The sequence below is a fragment of the Ursus americanus genome, chromosome 33, assembly GCF_024610735.1.
Source record: "Ursus americanus isolate L20-20 chromosome 33, mUrsAme1.1.p, whole genome shotgun sequence".
Lineage (NCBI taxonomy): Eukaryota > Metazoa > Chordata > Mammalia > Carnivora > Ursidae > Ursus > Ursus americanus.
This window is the reverse complement of record NC_142159.1, coordinates 971,854-996,642: the sequence shown is the minus strand read 5'-3', so window position 1 is coordinate 996,642 and position 24,789 is coordinate 971,854. Positions and strand designations below refer to the sequence as shown.

Here is a 24,789-nt window from a genome sequence, read left to right as displayed (position 1 = left end):
GGTTTTAGAGGAAGACGACACGTGCCCCAGGTGGTGGGTTTATAGGGAAAAGTGCTACTGAGCTTTCTCCACCCACCCCCCAGATAAGGAATTTCTCCTCACTCTGGGTAGCTCAATAAGGATTAAGTTAGCATTTTAGTAATGATCGTTTTCTTGATAATGGAAGAATAGTGCTGGTGTAGTGATGTATTCATCAATGAATTCCAGCGGACTCGGTTTTGTAGTTTTCCCTCGTCCCGAGAAATCCTGTGTTTAACAGGGCGTACGTACTAGACTTGCTTCCAGGAGTGCTGATTGCATATTCCAGCTCTGTCACTACAGTAATTGTGAGGCCTCTCGAGTGCTTGAGTGGTCTTCCTCCTGAAGGTCATTGTTAGGATCAGATGACAAAATGGACTTTGGAAACAAAGGGATGTGCTCGACTGAGAGAGGCGATGGTTTCTCTCTCCCCAGGTCCTGACCTGGGCTAAGCAGCACCAGCAGCGTCTTGAAACAGCCCTGTCAGAACTGGTGGCTAACGCCGAGCTCTTGGAGGAACTTCTGGCGTGGATCCAGTGGGCTGAGACCACCCTCATTCAGCGGGACCAGGAGCCGATCCCTCAGAACATTGACCGAGTGAAAGCACTTATCGCCGAGCATCAGGTGTGGTAGTTGAGTTGGGCGGCCGCAGGCGTTCCCCACGTGGCTCATGGAGCCCATTCCTTTGCCCTATTTCTTTTTAAATGGCTATGATAAATATTCGCACAGACTTGGCAGCTTAAAACAACACATGTTTATTATCTCAGAGTTTCCGTGGGGCAGGAGTCTGGGCATGAGTCCTCTGGGTCCTCTTCTCAGGGTCTTATTGGGCCAAATCAAGGTGTCAGCCAGCACTGCAGCTCTCGACCAGGCTTACTCAGGTTGCTGGCAGAATCAGACTCCTTGTGGTTGTGGGACCTGGGTCTCCATTTTCTTGCTGGCTGTCAGCCAGGAGTCACTGGCTCCCAGAGGCTGCCTTTAGGTCTCAGCTGCCCGGCGCACTCACAGTGAGGCAGCCTAGGTCTTCAGCGCCAGCAGGAGAGGCCTCCAGCCTGCTCAGGCAGAACTTACATGGTAAAATGTAATCAAGGGAGCGATTCTCCCATTCTTTCCACAGGTGTGACCCTCCCTCAAGGGGAGGGGCTGATACAGGGCGTGTACCCCAGGAGTGGGAGTCCTTTGGGCCATCTCGGAAGTCAGCCAAGGTTTTACACCTGGGTGCAGAAAGATCTCTTGCCTGAACCCGGAGATGGGCAAGAACAGCACATCAAACTAAACCGAACGAAGGAAAGCTCAGTTGAGCTGTGTTCATAATATATCCTTGGGAGGCAAAGATGGTTTTTCACCATGATCATTTATACTGAATGCAAGCGTGGATCTTGCTTCTTGCTTAGTTATACTGTGGACATACAGTCTTTTTAGTGTATATGAATAATTAGCCTCACCCTTGAAAACCCCTTGTACTTGCTGTCAAGGTTGCCCACATTGACACCTTCTCTCCTGACTGAGAGATTATCTTCTTATTCAAGGCCACCCCCTCTCCCTTCTGTGATCTCCTCTTTTCCTTGTGTCTTCAAGCTCTCCAATTCTATTTGCTCTTTCCTCCAAACCTTCTAGACGTGTCCTCTCAACCTTGTGTTCCCTTTGAGTTACCCTCATTGTTCCTTCCCTCCTTTTTCAAACAAGCTTCTGGTCCCCTGTCTTCTCTCCTTGTTTCCCACTCACTCCCCAGGTCCCCGGGGGTATGGCTCCCATCCCCATCAGACCACTAATACTGTCCCAGTCACATCCCACGGGCTAAATCCAACTGATGCTTCCAGTCTTTGTCTTGCTTGACATGTGACAGAGTTGCCTCTTCCTTCCGAAAACTTCTTTTGACTTCTGTCCTTCCATCTTGTTTTTCTCCCGTCTCCCTGTTCCTTCTCAGTCTTTTCAGCTGGTTCCTCTTCCTCTCTCCACTTGTTAGTGTTGTGTTTGCTTAAGTTCCATTCTTGACCCTCTTCTCACACTGTTGAGGTCTTACCTAGTCCAACAGCTTCAGCCACTGCCTATAATCCAAACCTTTCTTGTCTGTTTCTTCATCTCCAGTACCATTATTTCCAGAAGTCTAGACGTACAGTAAACCAGAGGCACCACTGAAACTCCATGTTATCCGTGCCACAGCCTGCCTTCCTTTCAAGCCTGCCTCCTTGTCCACCCAGCTTCTGTGATGTGTCTGGGATGCGTGCCTTTCCCTACGCCCCCCACATCTGGCCAACCCCCGGGCTCTAGCTGTCCTGCTTCCAGAATTCGTCTTGGTTCCGTCTTTCCTGCGCTGGCTCAGGCCCTCACCATGTTTTGCCTCAGTTACTGCAGTAGTTTCCTAACTCCTCCCCCACTACGTTCTGCCTTCTACACCGAAGCAGGAACCATAGCTCTAAAATAAGGATCTCATCAGGTCTCTTCTCCAAATCAAAATGGCTCAGTTGCCCTCCATTGCTCTCCAGATTAAATCTCAGTCCCTTAGCCAAACACAAGGCCTTAATGGATCTTTCTCCTGCCTACCTCTCCAGCCGTCCCTGCCGTCCTTCTGATTGCATCTTGGGCTCAGCTGGTGATCTGAAGGGCCCTGGCTCACTACGTCGTCAGGCTCCCTGGCTCTCTCTGCACCGTGCCTTCTGCTAAGACTGCCCTCCACCCAGTCTTTGGCCAGTTCTTCATCCCTCACCACTCCCGTGGGGCCCATCTCAGGCAGCTCTCCGTGGCACCTGAGCCTGTGGGGTGCTCATCCTCAGTCTGTCTTGGCCATCCTGGGTGGCATTCATTGCACTGACTTCCTAGTTTTCCTCACTCAGCTGTGAGCTCCTTGGAATCAGAAGCCATGTCTGATCCCTTCAGGTTTCCAGCACCTGATGAAGTGCCTTGCTCAGCTGTGTTTCCTGAAAGGAGTGAGACAGTGTACAAAGGCATCTGTTCCGTCCTGAGCTTGGGCTTTGTAAGAAGTTGCCTGATTCATTCTTAGTCCAAGAAAACACTGAAGTCTCTTCCCTGTTATTTGTGTTTGACAGACGTTTATGGAGGAGATGACTCGCAAACAGCCTGACGTGGACCGGGTCACGAAGACGTACAAAAGGAAGAATGTAGAGCCCGCTCACACCCCTTTCATCGAGAAACCCCGCAGTGGCAGCAGTATGTTTCTAGCCTCCTGTGTTAGGGTGTTTCATTCCGGCTGTTTGAAGATGAGCACTTTCCAGAACCCTGTCAAAAAACTTCTTTTTTGGGGGCACCTGGCTGGCTTGGTAGAGCGTGCAACTCTTGATCTCAGGGTTGTAAATTCAAGCCCCATGTTGGGTGTGGAGCCTACTTTAAAACAAAACAAAACAAAAACCTTTTCCATTTCCAAAGACTAGATTGGATTTGAACTAGAATATTTTTTTTGAAACTCACTTTTCTTACACCAACACATAGTAACTATGTTCTGTTTTCTTGGACTGGTGTAAAGTTTTGGAGTTGTCAAGCGGATTGTTTTTGCAGTGGCCTTTCCATTGTTGCAGTCATCAGCGCTAGCTGTTTACATCTGGTTTGCACTGATTTAATTACCAGATAAATCAGCTGCTGTAGAGCCATTGCTTTTTTGGTTGAGTTGACCTTTCCTCAGTTTGCGAAGGACAGAATAAATGGAAGATGTGAGACAAATACCTGCTGGCTGGGAGGAGGGGCCGGAGTTTGGAAATTAGTATGTGTAATACCCGAATGTTGCCAGGTCCCAGGTTTCTTTTCACATTTACTGACTGGATACCATTTTAAAGGTGTCCTGAGTTAACACATCCAGCACTTTCTCTTCGTGAACGGACAAATCCAGCTTTTCTAATCTTGCAGTTATTTTTCCTTTTAGGGAAGTCCTTGAGTCAGCCCACACCTCCTCCCATGCCAATCCTTTCACAGTCCGAAGCGAAAAACCCACGGATCAACCAGCTGTCCGCCCGCTGGCAGCAGGTGTGGCTGTTAGCGCTGGAGCGGCAGCGGAAGCTGAATGACGCCTTGGATCGACTGGAGGAGGTGAGGCCCTGCCATGCAGCCTTCCCTGGAGGGAGGTGACTTCTTACCTGAAGGCCCTCTTACTATGCTGTGTGCCTTGACCAACTTCTCTAGAAGTAGAAAGAGACCAGGGTGAGCCAGTACTCTGTCCCTCAGGGCCTGTAGGAGACAAGCACGTGTGTGAGGAGACCACTCACAACAGGGTAGGTCACAGCACCTAGTCCATTTGAGGGTCCGGCCTGTGACCCGACCCTCCTCAGCACCTGGCTGTGATCAAGAATCAGGAGCATGACTTTACAAAGTTACCTCCAAGTGTGGAGCTGATCACAGTAACGACCATTATTGGGCCTTCTGTGTGAAGATATAAGCTGCACAATTATGAAATAAGGGTAACTTTATGACCTTGTTATTCCACTAGTCTTCACTAATTACGAAAAGCAAATCTATTTTGAAGTATCATTAACCAACCTAAAAAATATAGTACTACACATCCTAGTTTCTAAAACAAATCTCTAATACCTTTTATATTTTTTTTATTTGTGCGTATCAAAGCAGCTATGCCCGGAAGTGAGTGTTCTGTGTTTTTTGTTGTTATTTCTGTAGGTCAGTTGAGTTTTAAGCATATTTGGGTTTTGGCTTTTTCTTTTTTCCCTATTCCTTCCAGCTTTGGAGTTGAAAGGCCAGGGGGGAAACTGCTGCGCTGTCTCAGTCATTCTGATTCTCCCACTAGCATAGTCCCAGCAGCTCAACATCACCTTGCGCACTGCACAGGCCTGCTGTTGTCTGCCAAAGCCGAACATTTCACATGGAGATCAGGCGGGCAGTTTGCCCCCTCTGGTGCCATTCCAAAGAAACACGCTTGCGTGCAGGGTTGGATTCTTAATGCTTCCAGCCAGAGCTCAAGTGATCTCATGGGAAACATGAGCCTTCCGACATGGGCCTCTGTGTGACCATAGTTCTTATCAAAATCACATAAGGGAGGAGTGCTAAGGACTTCTCTTCTGGGGTAGACTCCATCCCCTTACATCTAAGAAGGTGATCCTTTGGAAAAGTGCAAAGGGAAAGCAAGGCTGGCTCCACCCATTCTTGTTCTCTGTGCTCCGTATTTTCCATGGTGGTCGTTCAGTTACTGTTTTTCTCACTGCTTCGTTATACCACGGCTCATGTCAGTAATCATGGCTCTAAGTGAAGGACCCAGATGGTGCCTTCACCAAAGAGACAGCACGTGGATATCATTGTTGATGCCCCTCCGGAAGGCCTGCATGGCTTTACTGAATGTCTGAAACTTTGGGTATGCTCCGGGCAGGTTTGAGGGCCAAAATCATAAGTCTTGTTGACACCTACGATTTCTGTCTAGTTGAAGGAATTTGCCAACTTTGACTTTGATGTCTGGAGGAAAAAGTATATGCGTTGGATGAATCACAAAAAATCTCGGGTGATGGATTTCTTCCGGCGAATTGACAAGGACCAGGATGGGAAGATAACACGGCAGGAGTTTATTGATGGCATTCTAGCATCCAGTGAGTTCACTCATAGTTCCAGAAGTGGGTCTCACCTGGATTCCTTGCACTTGGTGGAAGCAGGTGATATTCTGGCTAAATAGCCTTTCTGAAGTTAAAGCAATAGTCTTATGGAAGAAGTAATGTGACTGCTTATTACTAAAATTGGTCTGTCATTTTGATGGAAAGAAGAACCTCGTTTTGCTGGAAATTTAAAAAACAAAACAAAACAGGTCTTATTGACACAGTGTGGCAAGTAAAACCCGTTTGAGTTATAGATTAAGGAGCCAACTTCGTGAATGCATGATGAGGTTCTAAGTAAAATGTTTGAGAAAATACATTTTTCATAATACCAGTTCCTGACATCTGTATAACAGCTTACAAAATACATGATCTCATTTTTAGCAGGAAAAATACTTGAAGCGTAAAGTAGCTAAGTGACTTGCCAGGATCACAAGGCACATCTCACAGCTGTGCTGCCTTACACGGCTGGCCAGGACAGGCCTGTCTGCAGAGGTGATACTTGAGGGAATAGTTAGAGGCAAAGGGAACAGCAGGTACAAAGCACTGAGGTGGGCACGAACTTGGCATGTCGTCGGAATAGAAAGATTAACGTGGTTGGGGTGTCGTGATTTAGGGGAGTGGCGAGAGATGAAGTTGGAAGGACCAGCAGCAGCCAGTTCGTGTGCGGCCTGGTAGGCCCTGGGGAAGAGAGCAGATCTAACCTCTTATTCTAGAGGCAGTGGGACAGTGAGAGGCCACCAGAGGTTTTCGCCTGAGAGGTCTGATTCACATTTTAATAAATCACCCTGGCTACTATAAATATTCATACTTCCTTTGGGAAGCAATTTGTCAAGAACCTAAGGCAGTTACTGAAACATAGAAAGACTTCATCCTATTCCAAATTGTCACTATCCTGAAATCATCGAAGTATCCAACGGTGGATAAGAGTAGATGAGTAATTCTTATGTTGGATGGTAGATCTGTGGGTAGTTTTAATATTATGTCTTTTGGTATATCTGAAATACTGTTTTGGGTTTTTTAATCGCATGGGGGTGGAGGAAATCTATAAGCAAAAACACCAAAAAACTTAACAGTGAGTAGTCTTTGTGTACTGTATCTCTGGGTGACTTTTTTAAAAAAAAATCTTCTCTATAACATCATATCTTCTAAATGAGCATGTAGTGCTTTTCAGAAGAAAAGCAAGACATAAATATTTCTTCTTTCAAGAAGTATTTGCATGCCCTCCAGCAACCCAAGTAAGCCCTCTTAATTTTCCAAATGTGATTACTTTTCTCCAGAGTTCCCTACCACCAAGTTGGAGATGACTGCTGTTGCTGACATTTTTGACCGAGACGGAGATGGCTACATTGATTACTATGAATTTGTGGCTGCTCTCCATCCCAACAAGGACGCTTACCGCCCAACAACGGACGCAGATAAAATTGAAGATGAGGTACGGAAGTTACTGTATTTGGAACACACTTTGACCGTAGTGGTTGGGCAAAATGGCCATATCAGCCCCGTGGCTTATCTGTTACAGGGTCATTATCTGGAGTCTGTTTGGGGGTCCTCATTTGGAGGATGCTGCCCCAGAGGATGTCTGGCTATTGAGCTCTCTCTTTCAGTCCAGATGACTTCCCACTCCAATGAGTCACATTTGTGTGGTTCCTCCAAAGTTCACAAACTTACAAACTCATCCTGGTTCATAGGGACCGTGTTGCTTAGAACAGACTCCTCTCTCAGACCTGGGCACCCCACATCAGGATCCAGGGGGAGTGGTCTTTAAAGCAAGCCTTTAAGGAGTAAAATGTGAAGTAATGTGTAAGATGATGTGTACCCACCAAGCTTTCTGCCTAGTTAAGGACTTTTTAACATTGGAAATCGCACCCATCACCTGGAAAATAGCAAATTCATTAGTAACACATGGAGATCCTAGGATCTGAAAAGGGAGATCCTGAAAAGGGAGAGATTAGTGGGTCAGGTCTTGGGTATGGCCCGGAACACCCCAGGACTGACTTCTGGGACTCAGAGTCTCCTAGATGGAAATTTAAATCAGTTTATAATTTGCTTTATTTGATTTGATTTTGACGCATATTAGCACATTTCTCTGAAGGAACTTGGAAGCAAATGTGTAACATGTATTAATTTGGAGTAAAGGATAAATGCATATATCAAAAGCCTAAAATACCTCAAAGAGATATAATGAAGAGCTTTCTGCTTACATGTAAAAATCTTTGTTTCTCTGAAGAGGAAGTCTTGTTTTACCCTTCACACTTTCCTTTTTTTGTTGTTTACAACCAATAGGTCACAAGACAAGTGGCTCAGTGCAAATGTGCAAAAAGGTTTCAGGTGGAGCAGATTGGAGAGAATAAATATCGGGTAAGGAAGAGAAAACCAGACCTTTGTGGTGGTGGCTCCTTCCACGTGGCCCTTACAGGTGAAAGCAGCCTGACGCCCCGCAGGCTGGGTGATTCCACCTTCCCACTGCCCGTGCTGGGAGGACCGGAGCCAGGGGGACTTAAGATGTGGTCTCTCTCATGTCTGTAGATTCCAAATGTCAGGTGTCCTGTTGGGTTAAGCTTAGTGCCCTACATAATTCCACCCGAAAAATAGTACCATATTTAGCTAACAGTAGCTCGTACTTTAGTTCCAGTGTAGGAGATATTTCAGAATCCTCTCTTTGGCTGATCAGAATCTTTAGGGAGATGGTGTCACCTGCGCCAGTTACCTGAAGACTAACCCATCACTCCGAAGTGCTGGTCAGTGTGAGCCTGAGTGGCTCCCAGGCTCCGAGAGGGCTGGAGGAACTCTCTCAAGGTTCCAAGGGATACTCTGTCTGCCCTGAGCTGGGTTACCAATAGGGCCTAGATGCACTAAGGGGACGCCAGGCTCAGTAGTCTTCCCTGGAAAGCTGTTCTGTGGGCATAATTTGACCATGAATTATGCTGTGTTTCAGCTGCTTTAGGACCAGGGTTAGGGGATAGAAGGAATCTGAAACAGCATTTCTAAAATCTATTTAGCAGTTTATCCGGATTCTCTAAAGTCCTGAGGAAAACCTAGGATTCGTAAAGAGAGTTCAGATTGTACAGTTACTTGCACCGAGTTAGAAATAGGAAAATCTAGGTTCCATTAGTACATCAGAATGTCTTCAAAGTACACCAAAACCACCCTTGGGCTCCTCTTAGCTGGGGAGTGTTGGGTGACTCTGCCCCTGTATCCAGCCCGGGGCATTTAGTAAATAAACTGTAAGCAATCTTGTGCTTGCTTTTGTTGCTTTTTATTTTCTTGTTTGTTTGTTTTCTAATTGTCTATGAGAGAAATGAAGTAACAAGAGCAATCAGTAGAGTGGAAAAGTTAGGTCTTTATAATTTGTAAAACCATGCCCCCATGGCAGGAGCTCTCGAAGAATATGCTTGAAGACTGGTAACGGGATTGCGTGATTTTTATTCCTTAGTGTTAATTTGACAAAATGTTCTCTCTTTTTTTTTTCTTCATTTCCTCCATCCTTTACTCTTTTGTCTGTAGTTCTTCCTCGGCAATCAGGTACAGTGTGCCTTGCAACATTCTCCTTGGTGGAAATGGTCTGTGTAGTTCATGCTGCCTGTTCTTTGCTGTGGGGAGAGGACCATGATCTGAAGCATGCCTGGGTCACATCTGGTTGTCTTACCAAGTGGAGAAACTGCTAACAGGGTTAATATTATAAAGCTGTCTTAGCAGCAACAGCAGCAGCAGGATATGTTTCTTTTTAAAAGGAGATGAAATTTTCTATCCAAAATTAGATTGGTGAAAGACAGTATTCTGCTGGACTGGTTCAGGGGAATTTGAAGCTATGGTATCAATCCATCCCCCTTCTTTTCAGAATAGGAAGTCAGAATAGCAGAAGGCATAGTTCTGTCTTTTGACAGATAACCCAAATTTTATAGCGTACATGAAATCAAAAAAGTCTTGGGGTACTTAAGTACTCAGTCTGTTCAGGTACCTATTTACTTGTATTTATCGCATATTTTATAATTATGAGGTGCCTGAGAAGCACGGTATAACAGTCATGATTTGGTCATAGCTTGAAGTTTGCTGCTTATGTCCAGCTAGCCAAACTCTAAGGGATCAATTTAGACTTGCAAGAAAAGATTGAATGCTTTTGACTCCACTTGGTAATTCTAACCTTATAGATCTTTTTGAGGGCTCTGGGGTCCTGTGTCTTCAAATGGAAGGAAGTTGCATGGGTTAAGTCTGTCTTGTGATGTGAAATTAGAAACACTAACAGGTGATTTGAGGCCCTTGATCAGTGTTAAGTCCCAGGCACTGCCATAATCATTCACTACAGTAACATTCTGGGCCAGTGGGAAGAACAGAGGATAGAAACGAAAGACAAGAACAGTCAAAGAGGGTTTAAAATATCATTGCAGCACAGTGCCAAGGCACACCTCCAAGCTGGGCCTGTTCCCTCATACCTGCATGTGGGGCCCAGGCATCCTCTGAAGTGGCACTGATGTCCTCGTCCGATGCCCCACTGACTGGCAGAGGGTCAGACGAGTTAGTTCCGATGTTGGAACAGAGTCATGGGGTTCATTTTGTGCACGAGGCACCTGCGACCTGAAGGCGCCCATGCTGACAGTCACACAGCTAGTGTCAGAACCACTGCAAGAACCCGGGTCACCATAAGGGGTTTTCCAGTTAAGGAAACCAAAGTTACTGTTGCCCTGAGACGTTTCCAGTATCTGCACCTCACGGACAGCCCAGCTCTGCCAGGTTTGCACAGGTCCCCGGTTTTGGGGCTGCTGTAGCCCCTTCTCCCACTCTCACTCTGGCCTCAGTGCCCCAGCTACTTCAGCTGCTGGCTTGGATCGAACCTCCTTTTCCCTACAGCTCAGCAGAAACAAGTTAGACTCTTTCAGAGAGGGCGTTAGTGAGAAGTTAAGGAGAAAAAAAGAGTGAGTTAAGTAAAGTAGTTCTAGAAGCTGACAGACACATAGTCTACGGGACACAGTGACGTTAAGGGTAAATTCTTCTTGGAGTCGCTTCCTGATCCACTGTGGAGGACCTAGAGGCCCTTATTTCCTCCCTCTCCACCAATCCAGAGAGAACCCCGACTAGTGACTCGAGTGACTTGGGCCGTCCCTGCTCTTGGATGTGGCAGAATTCTCAACCTCTCCCCCAGGGCCTCCCCATTTTCTCTATTGGGCCAGCTTCTGAGGGAGGCGCCCTCAGGGGCCAAAGGGGCAGCTTCCTTCCCGGGACAGGACACTTACTCCCTCACATCTCTGGGCACCCACTTCAGTGCTTTTTATACTACACCGTGCTGTTGCTGTGGTCACTCTATAGAAAATCTTAACAACTGTGGGGATGAGAGATGTAAGACTCTTTCCATTTTCAAAGTAGAGGGCTGGGGAGGGGGATGGTGTTGTTTCAGTCACTTCGCTGCCTATGTAAACAGTGCACTTGAGCCAGTACAGGGTAATACCGACAGTTACCACAATTACATTAATTTTGAGGGAGGTTGGTTATGTGTCCTTGTCAGACATCTTTTCTGGCATTTTCAGTTTTTGTGCCTTGTTTCAGAGTTACGGTTCTCCTTTATAACTTGAGAAATCTTAATTAACTAATTAGTCCCTTCAACTCCTCCCCCTATGCCAACATTCTCCTTGAATTAAATAATTTTAGGAATGCTATTTCTTCTACCAGATGTTTGGATTTTGTTTTGGGATCTCTGCATGATTCCCTTTTGTTGCCTCTTACCTTATTTTAGGAAGAGGGTAATTTATGCAATGGGAAACTCCAGATGTTAACAGGCTGGGAAGCAGGGATGTTAAATTAGGAAAAAATAAATATCAGAAAGTCATGCTTGCCTTAATATCCCAAAAATGGTTGTTAAATACTATTTATAATCAGCATGGTTGATTACAACTTTAATTTTTTTCAACTAGATTTTAGTATAAATGCCACAGTCATTTGCTCAGCTGAAGAAACTTTTCTGCTTGGTGACATCACAATTAGAGAATACCGAGGGCTTATTTCTGAAGACCTTGTGTGGAAAATCAGATTTCCTTCTACGCTTGTAATAATAATGATGCTTGCAGGGGTTTCCTTAAGGCTTGAAATAGTATTTGCTCTTCTCCGTTTACCTTCCAAGCACACTGTATTCAGAAGTTGACATCCACTTTATATCCACCTTTTACGAAAGCAAACTAACGTAACAATTTTACTACTGGGTTTTAATCCGGGCAGAATGTTTAAAAGAATCGAGGTGAGCTAACGTTTATCTGTCCTCTGCCCTCCCCCTTTTGGTGCAGGGGGAGGGGTGTGACCACCGAAAGTTAACTTTGTCCCAGTAGAAAGAATATCGACACCATTCTTTACCTTGATATCTCCGCTTTTCCATATTTTAAATTGTTCTGCGAAAATGCCAACTAGTGAGTTAAAATTCTCCCAGAGTGTCAAATCATCACCTGTCTCGTCTGAATACAGTCTGCTCTGGGAAGGAGGCCTCGGCCTGCTGGAAGGCACGGTCACTCATCACTCTCCCCTTGGTCCTGCAGTTCGGGGACTCCCAGCAGCTGCGGCTGGTCCGCATCCTGCGCAGCACCGTCATGGTCCGAGTTGGTGGAGGATGGATGGCCCTGGATGAATTTTTAGTGAAAAATGACCCCTGCCGAGGTAAGGAACCTTCCTGAGCATGAATTAGACGCAAGGTACGCCCTCGCCACTGATCTTTCCTGCTTACACAAAGTGTCAGTAGTGTGTCCGTTTGGTTTTTATTTTGTTAAGCTGCCCAGATATCGCTCTACCAGCACAGATTAGAACTTTGGGGTGCCCAAGGAGACCAAGAAGAGAAGGCGGGAGAGGCTGATGCTGTCAGGGGAGACAGGTTTTGAGGGACACAGTAACAAGAATTAGGAATTTTTTGTTGTCTTCAAATGTTTCAGTTTGAAAGGTGTTCAGCCTAGAAAGAGCCTAATGAAGCCGTTGAGGTTCCTGGTTAGTGCTCCTGACCCCTCTGCCCGTAATTCCTATGCCGGAAACCTGGGGAGGGTGTTAGGCTCTTCCCATGCAGGGAAGGACTGGAGGCTCTCCCTTGGCCGGGAGAGGGGGTAAAGAACACTGAGCAATGAGCACAGACACCTGCGAGAGAGTTGATCACCGAAGCAAGACAGGGGGTATGAAACATGGAAGGGCAGGCCTGCCAGCCCCGCGGCAGAAGAAGAGGGGAACTGAGTATGATGCTTGCACCTGCAGGCACAGGTGTGTGAGGGCTGCCGCAGGGCCAGGTGATCGAGTTCCGGTGGCTCAGTCCTCCTCAACTGCGTCCTTTCCTTTTTCCTGTTAGCCAGCTGCATGTGGGTACACAGGAGGCTCCCCCACTGTCTGCCAGTTTGTCTTTCTTGACCGGTTTCTGCGTTTCCTGCTGTCTCTGTTTCTTTGTGTTTCTTTATTTTTTTTTATTCTAGTTCACCATCCTGGGAGTAAAATAAAGCGCTCTGATTCCAGCTCTTCGATTTCCAGTCAGTCTCCCATAGGTTGGCTTTTAAGCTTTGTCCCCCCTTCCCCACACCCCAGCCTGTTGAGAATGGCTTTGCTTCCTCGACTGTAGCACCTCTTGGCTCTGTGGTACCTGCTGCCTTCACGAATGCTTTGGAATAGCCAAGCCATAGCTTTTCTAACTTCTGAGTTGACAGAGCATAGAGCACTTCTGTTGAAACAGTGCCCATGGAATTTGTTCGAGTTTCTATGTATTTAACCGATACTTACATAGTTTCTTAGGTACTACACGCTGTTACAAGCAATTTACAAATAATAACACATTTACACTTGTGTGGGGTATAGATTCTATGATGGCCTCCATTTTACAGAATAGGAAATTATAGAAAAGTTAAACAACTTACCTAAGGACAGACTGGGTTCCAGTCCAAGACTAGTATGGCTCTGAAGTGTGTTCCTGATTGGGGAGCCGGGTGTCTCAGAGGCTGACGTACCCACCACCACCCCTTTCTGTGTGTGGATTGCTGGTTCAGCCTGCGTAACTTAATTGGTAAGGCGTATTTATAAACCTGGCAAAAATGTTTACAGTACAGTTACATAACTTCTTTGGAAGTGATTTATAGTCCTGTTTTGAAGTGTTTAGAGCTAAAGGGTGCAGTCCTCACATGAATTCAGATATACCATAGCTTATTTTAAATGTCATTCCGCATTTACTCCAGTAAACAGAAGTAATTTTCATTAGTTTATATATATGTATATATAGTGAATTTTGAAAGTACCTGTTCTGATAAAAACTTGAAAGGGTTTAATCAGTTTTATAAGTTAATTGCAAACAATGCAAACTAATTTCCTTGATAGAACAGTCCTCCTTCATTGTCTTAGTCAGGAGCAGGAGCCATATATATGATTTTAACCATAACTTGGTAAAACAGCATTATTCCTTCGCAAATCTATCAGTAAGGTTTTGGGGTTTTTTTGTCCTGTATGATTGGACTAAACACACAGAGATGTTGCATGTGACGTTTTGGAATCTGGATGCCTGTTTGCTGCCTGCTATACTTGCTCTACTGATAATAACTTCATGCTCTTGGCCAAGGGCAACACTGCTTTGCTCTGTCCTTATGTTAATAGCTAAAAACTGGAATCCCGCCAGGAAGTTTGGGAGGGCCACGTAGTACCTATTCTCTAAGGAACATAGTAGCCTTTTCAGGGTCCCTGGGGGCAAACAAGGTAAGGCTTTCCTCTGTGCCTCTCCAGGAGTATCCTCTAAGCACCCAGTAATCCCCTCGATTCCCCTGATGGCAAGAGGCCAGCACTCCCCAGCAGTCTTAGATGTCATAAGTCTGCCAGTGACAGGATGAGCATTTCTAATCAAGTACAAAGTTGCGCGAGGAGGTGAACACCTAAGGGCTGGGGTGGATGTACGAAGTGACTGGGGAGGGTATGGACGTCACAAAGAGAAAGGTGTCCTGGAGCTGTGTGGGGTTCTGTGAGGATTCACATGGCTTCTAGAAGCACTGCCCGGGGCAGATTCTGTATTCATTTGCGTTGCATTTCCTTGACTGTGTGGACCACAGAGAATGCCGGACAGAGGCTAGAACACAGCTGACGGCAGTGTCACACCAACATGCTGGGCGTTTGTTGCCCTCCACACACTGTTTCAGAAGGCGAGGGGGCTCGGACTGCACAGTGCTCTAGCCAGATGCGTAAAGTGAAAATACTCAGCTGTTTGTTGCCCTCCACACACTGTTTCAGAAGGCGAGAGAGCTCGGACTGCACAGTGCTCTAGCCAGATGCGTAAAGTGAAAATACTCAGCTGTTTGTTGCCCTCCACACACTGTTTCAGAAGGCGAGAGAGCTCGGACTGCACAGTGCTCTAGCCAGATGCGTAAAGTGAAAATACTCAGCTGTTTGTTGCCCTCCACACACTGTTTCAGAAGGCGAGGGGGCTCGGACTGCACAGTGCTCTAGCCAGATGCATAAAGTGAAAATACTCAGCTGTTTGTTGCCCTCCACACACTGTTTCAGAAGGCGAGAGAGCTCGGACTGCACAGTGCTCTAGCCAGATGCGTAAAGTGAAAATACTCAGCTAGGTAGGTTCGTGACACTGCCCAGAATCGGAGGTTCAGCTCCTGAATTCATCCATGACGAAGGGGATCATGATGGTTTGGGTGGTGATGAAGACAGTACCTAAGAAATAGGTCTACCTTTATCTGAGGGTGTGTTTTTGAGCATTAGACAAATTAGTTCCCCCAAATAAGTGAAGATCTAGAAAACGTCATTTATGAAGATTTGAAAGACAGTTTGGCTGAGAACCGAATGTTTTTCTTTATTTTTTTTTTTATTGTGGTAAGGTACACATAACATAAAATTTACCATCTTAACCATTTTGAAGTGTTCCGTTCAGTGGTTGTGCTACTATCACACATCCACAGGGCTCTTTTCGTCTTGTAAAACGGAAACTCTGTACCCATGAAACAGCTTAGAACTCGGTTGTAACTAACCAACATCGCGTGGCCAGCCTGAGTCCCTTAGAAAACAGCGGCCTCTTTGGTGTTGAAAAACTGAAATGGTTGCCTTCAGGGCCTGGCCTCTAAGATGTGATCTTCAAAAAATAATGGTCAAGTGCTTTTGGGAGACACTGGGTTAAAGCTAAGAAGGTTTCTTTACTGTAGAACTTCCCAGAGCTTACAAAACACTGATTGCATTAGGAATCTCCCAAGGCGGGGGGAGTGTTTATTGAATTCTTTTTGTAGGAACCCCCTTAAAAACCTTAGTTTGGGAAACTGCTATAAACAGTGGAAGACCATGGAAGGATTTTGAGCCATCAGAGTTGTCAGGTTTTTATTTAGAAATTCCATTTTGGGGGATGAGATGAGAAATGAGACCAGTTGGAAGCCTACTACAGCCATCCAGGGTAGAGGAGGCTCCATGAATCACATAAGTGTAAGGGGGTGCGAGGGGTGTGGGAATGCTCTGGGGGTTCAAGAAGGGCCATTTCAGAGTCTTCCTCTTGTATCACTCTGTTGTTCTTGTCTGGGAGGGTTGGTGCAGAGATAAACTATTAAATGTTTACTGGGCTTAAACTACATGTCTGAAGTTGGGTATAGTTCAGGGTCACAAGCAGTTCTTTTTGGGTGAACCCTCAGCTGAGTCATGAATTTCACTCATCACTGTTACCTTAGTGCTTTTGCTGTGTGCCCACCATCAGGCTGGGCACATTAGCAAACACAAGATAAATAAGTGTAAGCCCTGAATCAGCAGTTATTAGTGATGGAAAGTCTTACTGAAGTACCTGTGTTAGTGCTGAAGGGAGTTCTCTTGAAGAATCATTAGCATAGACACAGACGAAAGCACTGAAGTCCCAGAAGATGGATGAGTAGAGAACCCGGGTCCAAGGAATGAGCCGTGAAGGGCACATTCTATTGGGGCCTGAGGAGGAAGGAAACAGCTTAGCATTTACAGACCACCCTGACATTGGGGTCAGCCTGAGGAAACTGAGGCCTGGAGCAGGAAGAGCTGGTTGGTCACTGAGCCTAGACTCTCACTCAGGTTGTGATACCCATGTCAGCCCTTTTTTTTTTTTTTTTTAAAGATTTTATTTATTTATTTGACAGAGAGAGAGATAGCCAGCGAGAAAGGGAACAGAAGCAGGGGGAGTGGGAGAGGAAGAAGCAGGCTCCCAGCGGAGGAGCCTGACTCGGGGCTCTATCCCATAATGCCGGGATCACTCCCTGAGCCGAAGGCAGACGCTTAACGACTGAGTCACCCAGGCGCCCCCCCCCCCCCCCGCCCCATGTCAGCCCTTTTAACCTGACACCTGGATATGTTATGTCAATGTAGTATATTGAGAAGAATTTGATCTCGGAATTTGGAACTACCCTGCTTGGACACCCATGCAACCTGATTTAAAATCTGAGTCTACCAAGATTACTCGGTTCCCTTGAGGACATGCAGGTTTGGGCAGAAGAGGGGGTGGGCACAGCTACCTCAGATCTGCTGAAGTCATGATTCCTGGCCAGAATGAAAAATCTTACATTAGAAAAGAACAACAAACATTCTGTATATAACGATTGATTCCCTTTTCCCGAGTTTCACCAGTGGTCCTGTGTGTTCGGGTCTATCAAGCATAATCTAAAAAGTAAACAGTGCAGGATGGATGAGGAGGTAGGAAGTTATTGCAGAATAACACCTTTTGGTGAGAAATAATCTAAGGACATATTCCGGAGGAATTATTTCTTTTAAATTAGTAGTGTCTTTCACATTTAACATTTATGTTGGCCATCCTTGGAATCATCTGACCAAATCCAAATTTTAAGTTCTGGTCTTACAGCTCCAGAAAGCCATGGGCCAACACCTACTGGCCTTCAGAGCAGTTTCCAGATTGTTTCTACCCTGACGTTCCTCCCACTTGCCGTTGTCCCTCCAGCTTCTTGTTGCTTTCAGTTTTTGACTTAATGTTTCTCACTGGCAAGTTTTGTGCATGGTCTTCATCTTTCTCTCTCTCCTCCCACATGTTTACTTCTTAATGATTTTATCCTGATCTTTTATCCCGAGTTCCTGGACCCCTTCCCTCCGGATTATTATCAACTGAATTCAAATAGAAGAGTCTGGACGATGTTGATTTCAATGATTTTTTTCTCCACTATTTGGTTACTATATATCCTGCAAAATCTGAGCAAAAAGTACACATGTACTATGAGAGAGAAAAGAGGGGGTTTGATTTAACGTCGGAGGTTTGTGCACTGCTGCATCCGCTTTCTTTGACGTTGAGTTACGGTCTGCTTGCCCCGGGGCCAGTGGCAGGGCAAGAGCATTACCACAGAATGGCATGGTATTTTGTATATAAAGTTCTTGATCGTGACAGACCAAGGGGCTGGTTAGTTAATTGTCTGCTGTGGGTAAGAATCATGACAGACTGACAGATCATGAATTTCTGTCTACTTCAAAAGAATCCACAGATGGTACTAAACCTGTAGCCTCTATAACTGTTATCATGGGGTCAAGCAGCTGTATGACCATCAAAGATACATTTTTTTAAGATTCACTGACATTGTATGTGTGTATTTATTGCTTTTTTAGCACGAGGTAGAACTAACATCGAACTTAGAGAGAAATTCATCCTACCTGAGGGGGCATCCCAGGGAATGACCCCTTTCCGGTCACGGGGTCGAAGGTCCAAACCGTCTTCCCGGGCTGCTTCCCCCACCCGCTCCAGCTCCAGTGCTAGTCAGAGTAACCACAGCTGTACGTCCATGCCGTCTTCTCCAGCCACCCCAGCCAGTGGTACCAAGGTACGTACCGACCTTCCTCGTGGCCTTCTTCCTGTTCCCGTATTTACAGATGGTCATCGTTGAATGTAGCCTCTGAACACCTCCAGCAAGGAGAGGAACGTGAGGACCTACAGACCAGGCTCTACCTAGACCAGCCTTTCCAGGCCCCAGTAGATAATAGGACCTTTTAAGATTTTTACTCTGAAGGACATTTATTAAAATATGAACTCAGATCTTAAGTCAGAAACACTTTTTGCCACATATTTTCCATCCAGAGTTCCTAATTTTGGAAATCCAGGCATTATCTTTGCAGCCGAAGCTAACGGATAAGTTTGTTTTGATGGGTTACTTATGAAGAATGCTGTTGCCTTTCTGCCTGGTCCCTTTTATCCTGTTGAACTGATGCCCGTTTTGTTTTGTTTTCTGTTTCTTTAAAATTCAGTGTCTTCTATTTATTTTTCGTGTTCCCAATTTGCTTCCTTTCTGTTCCATTTTCAATTGTTCCCGTCCTTCCCTTTGGATTTCCGTTTCGCAGACTCCACTTCAGTTCTCTCGCTGTTATGACAAACCCTGGTTGGTAAACAGTAAAGCTGGCACCCCTGTCAGGGACAGCCATTATCCTGACCTCCAGCTGCCCAGCCCCGAGGTAGAGTATGGTTTTGCTGACTAAGGACACAGTCAAGAGGAGGCCCTCGCTAATGCCCAGACCTTGATCAGCTACTCTTCCTGACACAAGTCCATGCTCTCTTCCATCTCTGTGGTGCTTGCTCTCACAGCTGATTCGTCTAGTCAAGTGTTTTTCGGGGGTTTCTAACTCGGACTCACCAAAACTGGAGATAAATAAAAGATGCCTAAAACCGGATTGTTTAACAGCTTGCTAACAGTCTTTAGAATGATGTTTTCTCCCAGGGTGATAAACAGTGGTCATTCCTGGTGATCTGTTTATGGATATTATTTATAAAACTCAGGCCTCTTGGAGTCTCCAAACACGAGCTACACAGACGAGTTACGAACACTTGAAATTCAACTGTGGTGCATGTTCAGCCGTGTTCTATCTTTGCTTAGAACAGAAGAGTGGCTGGCGTCCCCTGCCCTGAGCCACTTCCCCAGGGTGGTTGGTATCGCCAGACGGGTCTGAGGCATGCGCGCTGCCTACCTCAGCCAAGCCCCGTATCAGTGGTCACTGCTCTGAAGCTCAGATTTTAACTTCTGAATTTCTTGGCCTCGTCACTTGGGTGTCCGAAGCCTTGATCTGAATACACTCGCTGGCAGTTAAGCATGTTTGAGTGCAGCCATTAAAGTGCCCGGAGCATTTTTGGAAGAGCAGTGTTTCAGAAACAAATCACAGGCTGCTGGCTTGCCTGAGAGCGGGAAGATTTGCATTCTAGCTCCAGCTGGGAAATACTGGATTCTTGTGCCTCAAGAAAGTGGGAAATGTTAAGAAGCCAGTGCCTGTGAATGGGCTGCTGCTTTGGGATTCATCTGCTCCAAGCTAAACCTCCAGTTCAGAAATCTGTCCGGTTTAGAACATGATCTGGGGACCTGTTGCCAGCAGAACCCCAAGACTCAACATGCTTACCTTGCTTTTCTTCTTCCTTAATGGCTCCAGTTTCATGAAAGTCTCAAAAGTTCTAAAATTTTAAATGTTTTAATTATGAAGTACAAAATACTCACAGGATTCAAATAGACCGGCCTTTTTGTTTTGTCTTAAGGTTTTACCTTTTGTTTTGTTCATTTCGAGGTTTCACCTTTCCTAACCTGTGGGTGTTGCACAGGCCGCATCCTGACGTGAACTCCCAGCCCAGGGGCTCCGGGGCTGCGGTCTTCCCGGCGGCCGTGCGCACGAGCGGTAGCTTCTGAAACTGGTGCTCTTCCTCCTGTGTGGGCCAGGAGGGTGTGTGCGTGAATGTTAATCACTTTCTGCCGCTTCTGCTTTTCCTTTCTAAATTAAAGACATTCAAGAAACACAATGAAACAGGTTGCTTTACTCTTTCCTTTTGTATGAACATCTTAAAGGTCCTGGAAAACAGTTTACACAATTTAAAAGAAAAATTAGAACAGTGTGTTGTGGCCTGCGTGGTATTTAAAATAGACTTAAATTTTCCTTCTCCAAATTAAGTCTACTACTATTTTAAAAAAAAAAAAGAACAGGCAACAAAACCAAAACAAAACACCTACACTCAGTGGGAAATGTTGCTTCTCCCAGTAGCAGTAGCAACGGGTATCTGTCCAGCTCTTTTTCCACTAGGAAGTGCTTCTACACACGATTTATTCATTCAGCAGGTGTTTATTGAGCCGTCTTCTGTTCCAGACTCGGTTGTAGGTGCTAAGGATGGGACCACGAACAAAACAAAGGCCCTGTTTTTGTGGAGTTAGACTTGAATGCAGGTGGAGCTGCAAACAAGGGTAGGCGCGCCAGATCCTGAAGCCCGGGGAGGAGAGCAAGATAGGCCGTCTTCAGGAGTGCGGCAAGGCCTCTCTGATCAGCCATTCCAGCCACGCCGCCCGGAGGAACGGGAGACTGAGCCACGCAGATACGGGGTGGCCCAGGGGATTAAACAAGAGGGAGTGTGGTTATCTCCATTCTTTCCAGTGAAGAAATAGATCTTGGCTTCACTGAGGTTCCTGCACACACGCATCTAGTGAGAGAGGCTGGAGTGATCTTTGCATCTCCATGCTAAATATTTAGGGCTAGAACCCATCTTTCAAATTTTTAACCCCAACACTTTGACACTTGGGATTATTTGGATTTTTTTTTTTTTTTTTTTTGGCCATTTCTAGTGGAAATTTGTCAGTAACATATTTGTCAGTAAATTTCTAATAGAAGTTTAGAAGACATTGTGAAATTTTAAATTGGAACATAAGACCTTTTGTGTGTTGGAATTATTAAAATATATGACCTCGGACCCTTTGAAAATAAATCTTTGTTTTCCTGGACTTTTAATTTGCTTTCCAATCGAATAGATGTGAGGAGGCTTAAGTAGACCTTTTTAAATTGAATTTCAAAAATTTTACCTAGTAAATTTGACCTTTATTTTTTTTTTTTTAAGGTTATTCCATCAACAGGCAGCAAGTTGAAACGACCAACACCAACTTTTCACTCTAGTCGAACATCCCTTGCTGGTGATACTAGCAATAGCTCTTCCCCAGCCTCCACAGGTGCCAAAACGAATCGGGCCGGTAAGTACCTGTCCCCGTCCATAGGCTTTGGGGTGCACGGGGAGGGGGAGTGGCCAGGCTAAGAATTGGGGAACAGCAGCCTCTGGGCAGTGCCTCACTGCTCTCCAAAGAGCAAGTAATGAGAGCAGCATTAGGTGTGATGTCCAGAGAGCCCGGCAGATTCTCTGCTGCCCTTTCCTTTCCCTCCCACTACTGTAGCTAGCTATAGCCATGTCTTTTGAGAGCAGAGGCTTCTATGGCTAAAGCCGGGCCCCCTGGATCAGGAATGACCATGTTTGAGAGAATGCAGAAGGCAGGAGGGGCCTCCTGAAGTGGGCCTTCCTCAGAAGGCCACTCATTGTTGGGACTGGCAGTTTGCTAGTAATTTTTCCAACACTGTGTTTGTGATAGCTGTTGGCAAGCTGAGAAAGTCAGAGAAAGATCACATCTGTTCACCTGTTGATGTTCCTCATGGGAGCCTACGAATTGGCCTCATTTGGCCTCATTTCTGGCACTCTTTTCGCCTGTCCCCGACCCCACGCCCTATAGTGGGCTCTCCTCTGTGCCCAGATGACTGAGCAGTCCTGCTTGGCACCACTCTGGGGGCCACGCGAGGTCATGTGCAGCTGAGAGAAACTGGCTTCTGATCCTCGGGAGGCAAGCTTCTCAAGGAGAATCACAAAACCAGAAAAGGTTTCAAGCAACTGCTGTGTAGATGAGGAGATGGGGGGTCCAGAAAGGCTCTGATTTGCCCGGGGTCACACAGCATATCAGGTGGTTTTGGAGTCAGAGCCCTGACCACTGGGCACTTGTTCTCGCTGTCCTCCATGTTATCTCTATTAAGTCTGCTGCTGTATTCTCGAATTCCAGACCCTAAAAAGTCAGCCAGTCGCCCTGGGAGTCGGGCCGGGAGTCGGGCCGGGAGTCGGGCCAGTAGCCGGCGAGGAAGCGATGCCTCTGACTTTGACCTTTTAGAGACACAGTCTGCTTGTTCAGACACTTCGGAGAGCAGCGCCGCAGGGGGCCAGGGCAACTCCAGGAGAGGGCTGAACAAGCCTTCCAAAATCCCAACCATGTCTAAGAAGACCACCACTGCCTCCTCCAGGACTCCGGGTCCCAAGCGATAACACTGTACAAGCACCCCCAAGCCTCTATCCACTTTGAAGCCTGCTCCGTACATTGGGTGTATATTTATTCTGAACAGGAGAAGTTATATTGTTAAAAGTGTAAAAGAATAATTGTGTTATGAAGCTGCCTTATTTTTTTTTCTTTTTGTAAGTTACTATTTTCATGTGAATATTTATGTAGATAAAATTTGCCTCCTGGTAACCCTGTAATGGATGGGGCCCAGAAATGAAATATTTGAGAAAAACAAGTGAGAAGGTCAAGATGAGAATGTGTATTAAAAAAAAAAAAAAGCCTCTAAATAGGGTTTCTGCGCGGTGCAGGGTTGTAAACCTGCTTTATCTTTTAGGATTATTCCTAAATGCGTCTTCTTTATAAACTCAACTTGCTGTCCCAGCAAGATAAATTATATTAAAAAAATAATAAGAATCCTGCAGTGTTTAAGGAACTCTTCTTTTGTAAATCGCAGACACCTCAATTAGCAAGAACTGAGGGGAGGGCACTCCTAATTGCTTTTTCCAATGTTTTTAATGCTGTGTGATTTTAACTGAAGAGAGGGAACCTCCTCTGGTGGTAACGTTTGCACATGATCAGCGAAAGGAGTTCATTGCAATACTTCGAATACTGGCTCAGTACTGGGTGTTTAAAGGACAAATAGCTGCTAGAATTCAGGGGTAAATACGACTGTTCAGAAGACGTCAAAACATTAGGGTTTTTAAGAGTCCTGGTTTGTAACTTCCTATTCAGCCCAGCCACCAACAACTCCTGTGCTCACCGGGACCCAGGCCCTTGGCAAGGGGAGACTCCTTGGTGGCACGGTGAATTACACAATTGTTTATCTGCATTTTTGCTATTTATTTAAATGGTCGATCAACTTCCCACAAACTGAGGAATGAATTCCACGAGCCTATTCTGAAAATGTGGACATAAACACTTTGCTTGTCCTTCAAAGGAGTTCACCAGCACACCTGTTAAGTCCCGTTTGCTTCCGTCTTTTTTTGAGTAACAAAGTCAACTGACCAAGTGACCATGAAGAGGGGCTGTCTGGGGCTCCTGTTTTTTAGCTGCTGTTCCTCTTCAGCTCCGACCATGTTGCTGTGTGATTATCTCAATTGGTTTTAATTGAGGCAGAAACTGAAGCTCTACCAATGAACTGTTTAAAAACAAGACACACTTTTGTATTAAAATTGCTTGCAGTAACAAATTTGTATTTCCTGATTTTCTTCTCAACTATTACCTTAAATATAACCTGTTACCCTGGGTATGATTGTGTTTTAGGTACTTAAATGCATTATTCAACTCAAAATATCTTGGTGGATAAATTATGGAGTTCACGAATAGATTTTTTTTTCTTGTTTATTTCATCCTTGTTAGTTTTAACAAAGCAACAAAGAAATAATCAGGCTATTGTTAATATAAATCTGTAGGGAATGTCTCCACTTAGCTGATTACACAAATAACAGTATGTAAGAAAATTTCTGTGTTAGAAATCACAAAGATCCCAGGTTTGAGAGGATGGGGCCAGTTTCCCACAGTAGGCTGAAATTTCTGGTAAATTATTGAATTTCAAAAGTGAAAGCAAAATTGGTCATCAAATCCAGCTCCTTCCTTTTCTAGATGGAGACACTGGAATGGGAAAGTGGGAGAAGTGTTATTTGCCTGAGATCACAGAATTAATAAATGGCAAAAACGGACCTTGAATCAATCACTGATTCCCTATTTAAGCCTGGCATTTCTATTTCCTTTAGCCCCTAGTTGGTTGTATAATAATAATTAGAACAGCCAAATATTAAGTAATTCTAACAGGAATTAGGCTAGGAAGTAACAAGAGAACTTGAGATGTAGGAAAGGGGTTCAAACTCAGGCCGCCTATGTTTCTGATCATTAAGCCATACATACTCATATGATCAGGAATTGGGTGAGATAGATACATCTTTGCCACAGCTGTTTGATAGAATTTTTTTTAAGATTTTGTTTTTATTTATTTAACAGCACAAGTAGAGGGAGCGGCAGGGAGAGGGAGAAGCAGACTTCCTGCTGACCAAAGAGCCCAATGCGGGGCTCGATCCCAGGACCCTGAGATCATGACCTGAGCTGAAGGCAGACACTTAACCTGAGCCACCCAGGTGTCCCTCCCACAGCTGTTTGAATCCAAATATCCAGATTAAAAGAAATCCAGTCTGATGGATCCTGAAGGAAGTGCTTACTCTATTCCCCCC

At 45.4% G+C, this 24,789-nt stretch overlaps 1 protein-coding gene and 1 long non-coding RNA gene across 22 annotated transcripts in view; one reads left to right on the top strand and one right to left on the bottom strand.

The window, feature by feature from the left end:
* The window catches only part of MACF1 (microtubule actin crosslinking factor 1), a 329,876-nt gene extending 305,601 nt beyond the window's left edge, over positions 1-24,275 (top strand). For 9 of the 21 annotated variants that reach the window (XM_087858405.1, XM_087858404.1, XM_087858396.1 and 6 more), the window contains 13 exons: positions 454-642; positions 3,066-3,186; positions 3,893-4,056; positions 5,393-5,555; positions 6,836-6,990; positions 7,842-7,916; positions 9,063-9,080; positions 12,074-12,191; positions 12,983-13,051; positions 18,096-18,307; positions 18,822-18,932; positions 21,337-21,466; positions 22,316-24,275. In XM_087858405.1, coding sequence (XP_087714531.1) covers positions 454-642; positions 3,066-3,186; positions 3,893-4,056; positions 5,393-5,555; positions 6,836-6,990; positions 7,842-7,916; positions 9,063-9,080; positions 12,074-12,191; positions 12,983-13,051; positions 18,096-18,307; positions 18,822-18,932; positions 21,337-21,466; positions 22,316-22,572 — 1,782 coding nt within the window. In that variant the 3' untranslated portion in view covers positions 22,573-24,275. The remainder of the gene's footprint in view (positions 1-453; positions 643-3,065; positions 3,187-3,892; positions 4,057-5,392; positions 5,556-6,835; positions 6,991-7,841; positions 7,917-9,062; positions 9,081-12,073; positions 12,192-12,982; positions 13,052-18,095; positions 18,308-18,821; positions 18,933-21,336; positions 21,467-22,315) is intronic. The other 12 variants (XM_087858408.1, XM_087858407.1, XM_087858406.1 and 9 more) reach the window with 7 other exon arrangements.
* LOC148107202 (uncharacterized) lies at positions 10,388-13,536 on the bottom strand. Its single transcript, XR_015722723.1, has 2 exons — positions 13,418-13,536; positions 10,388-12,991 (listed from the first exon to the last, which is right to left on the bottom strand). It is a non-coding gene; the product is annotated as an uncharacterized LOC148107202 (long non-coding RNA).
* Positions 24,276-24,789: the final 514 nt, after the last annotated feature.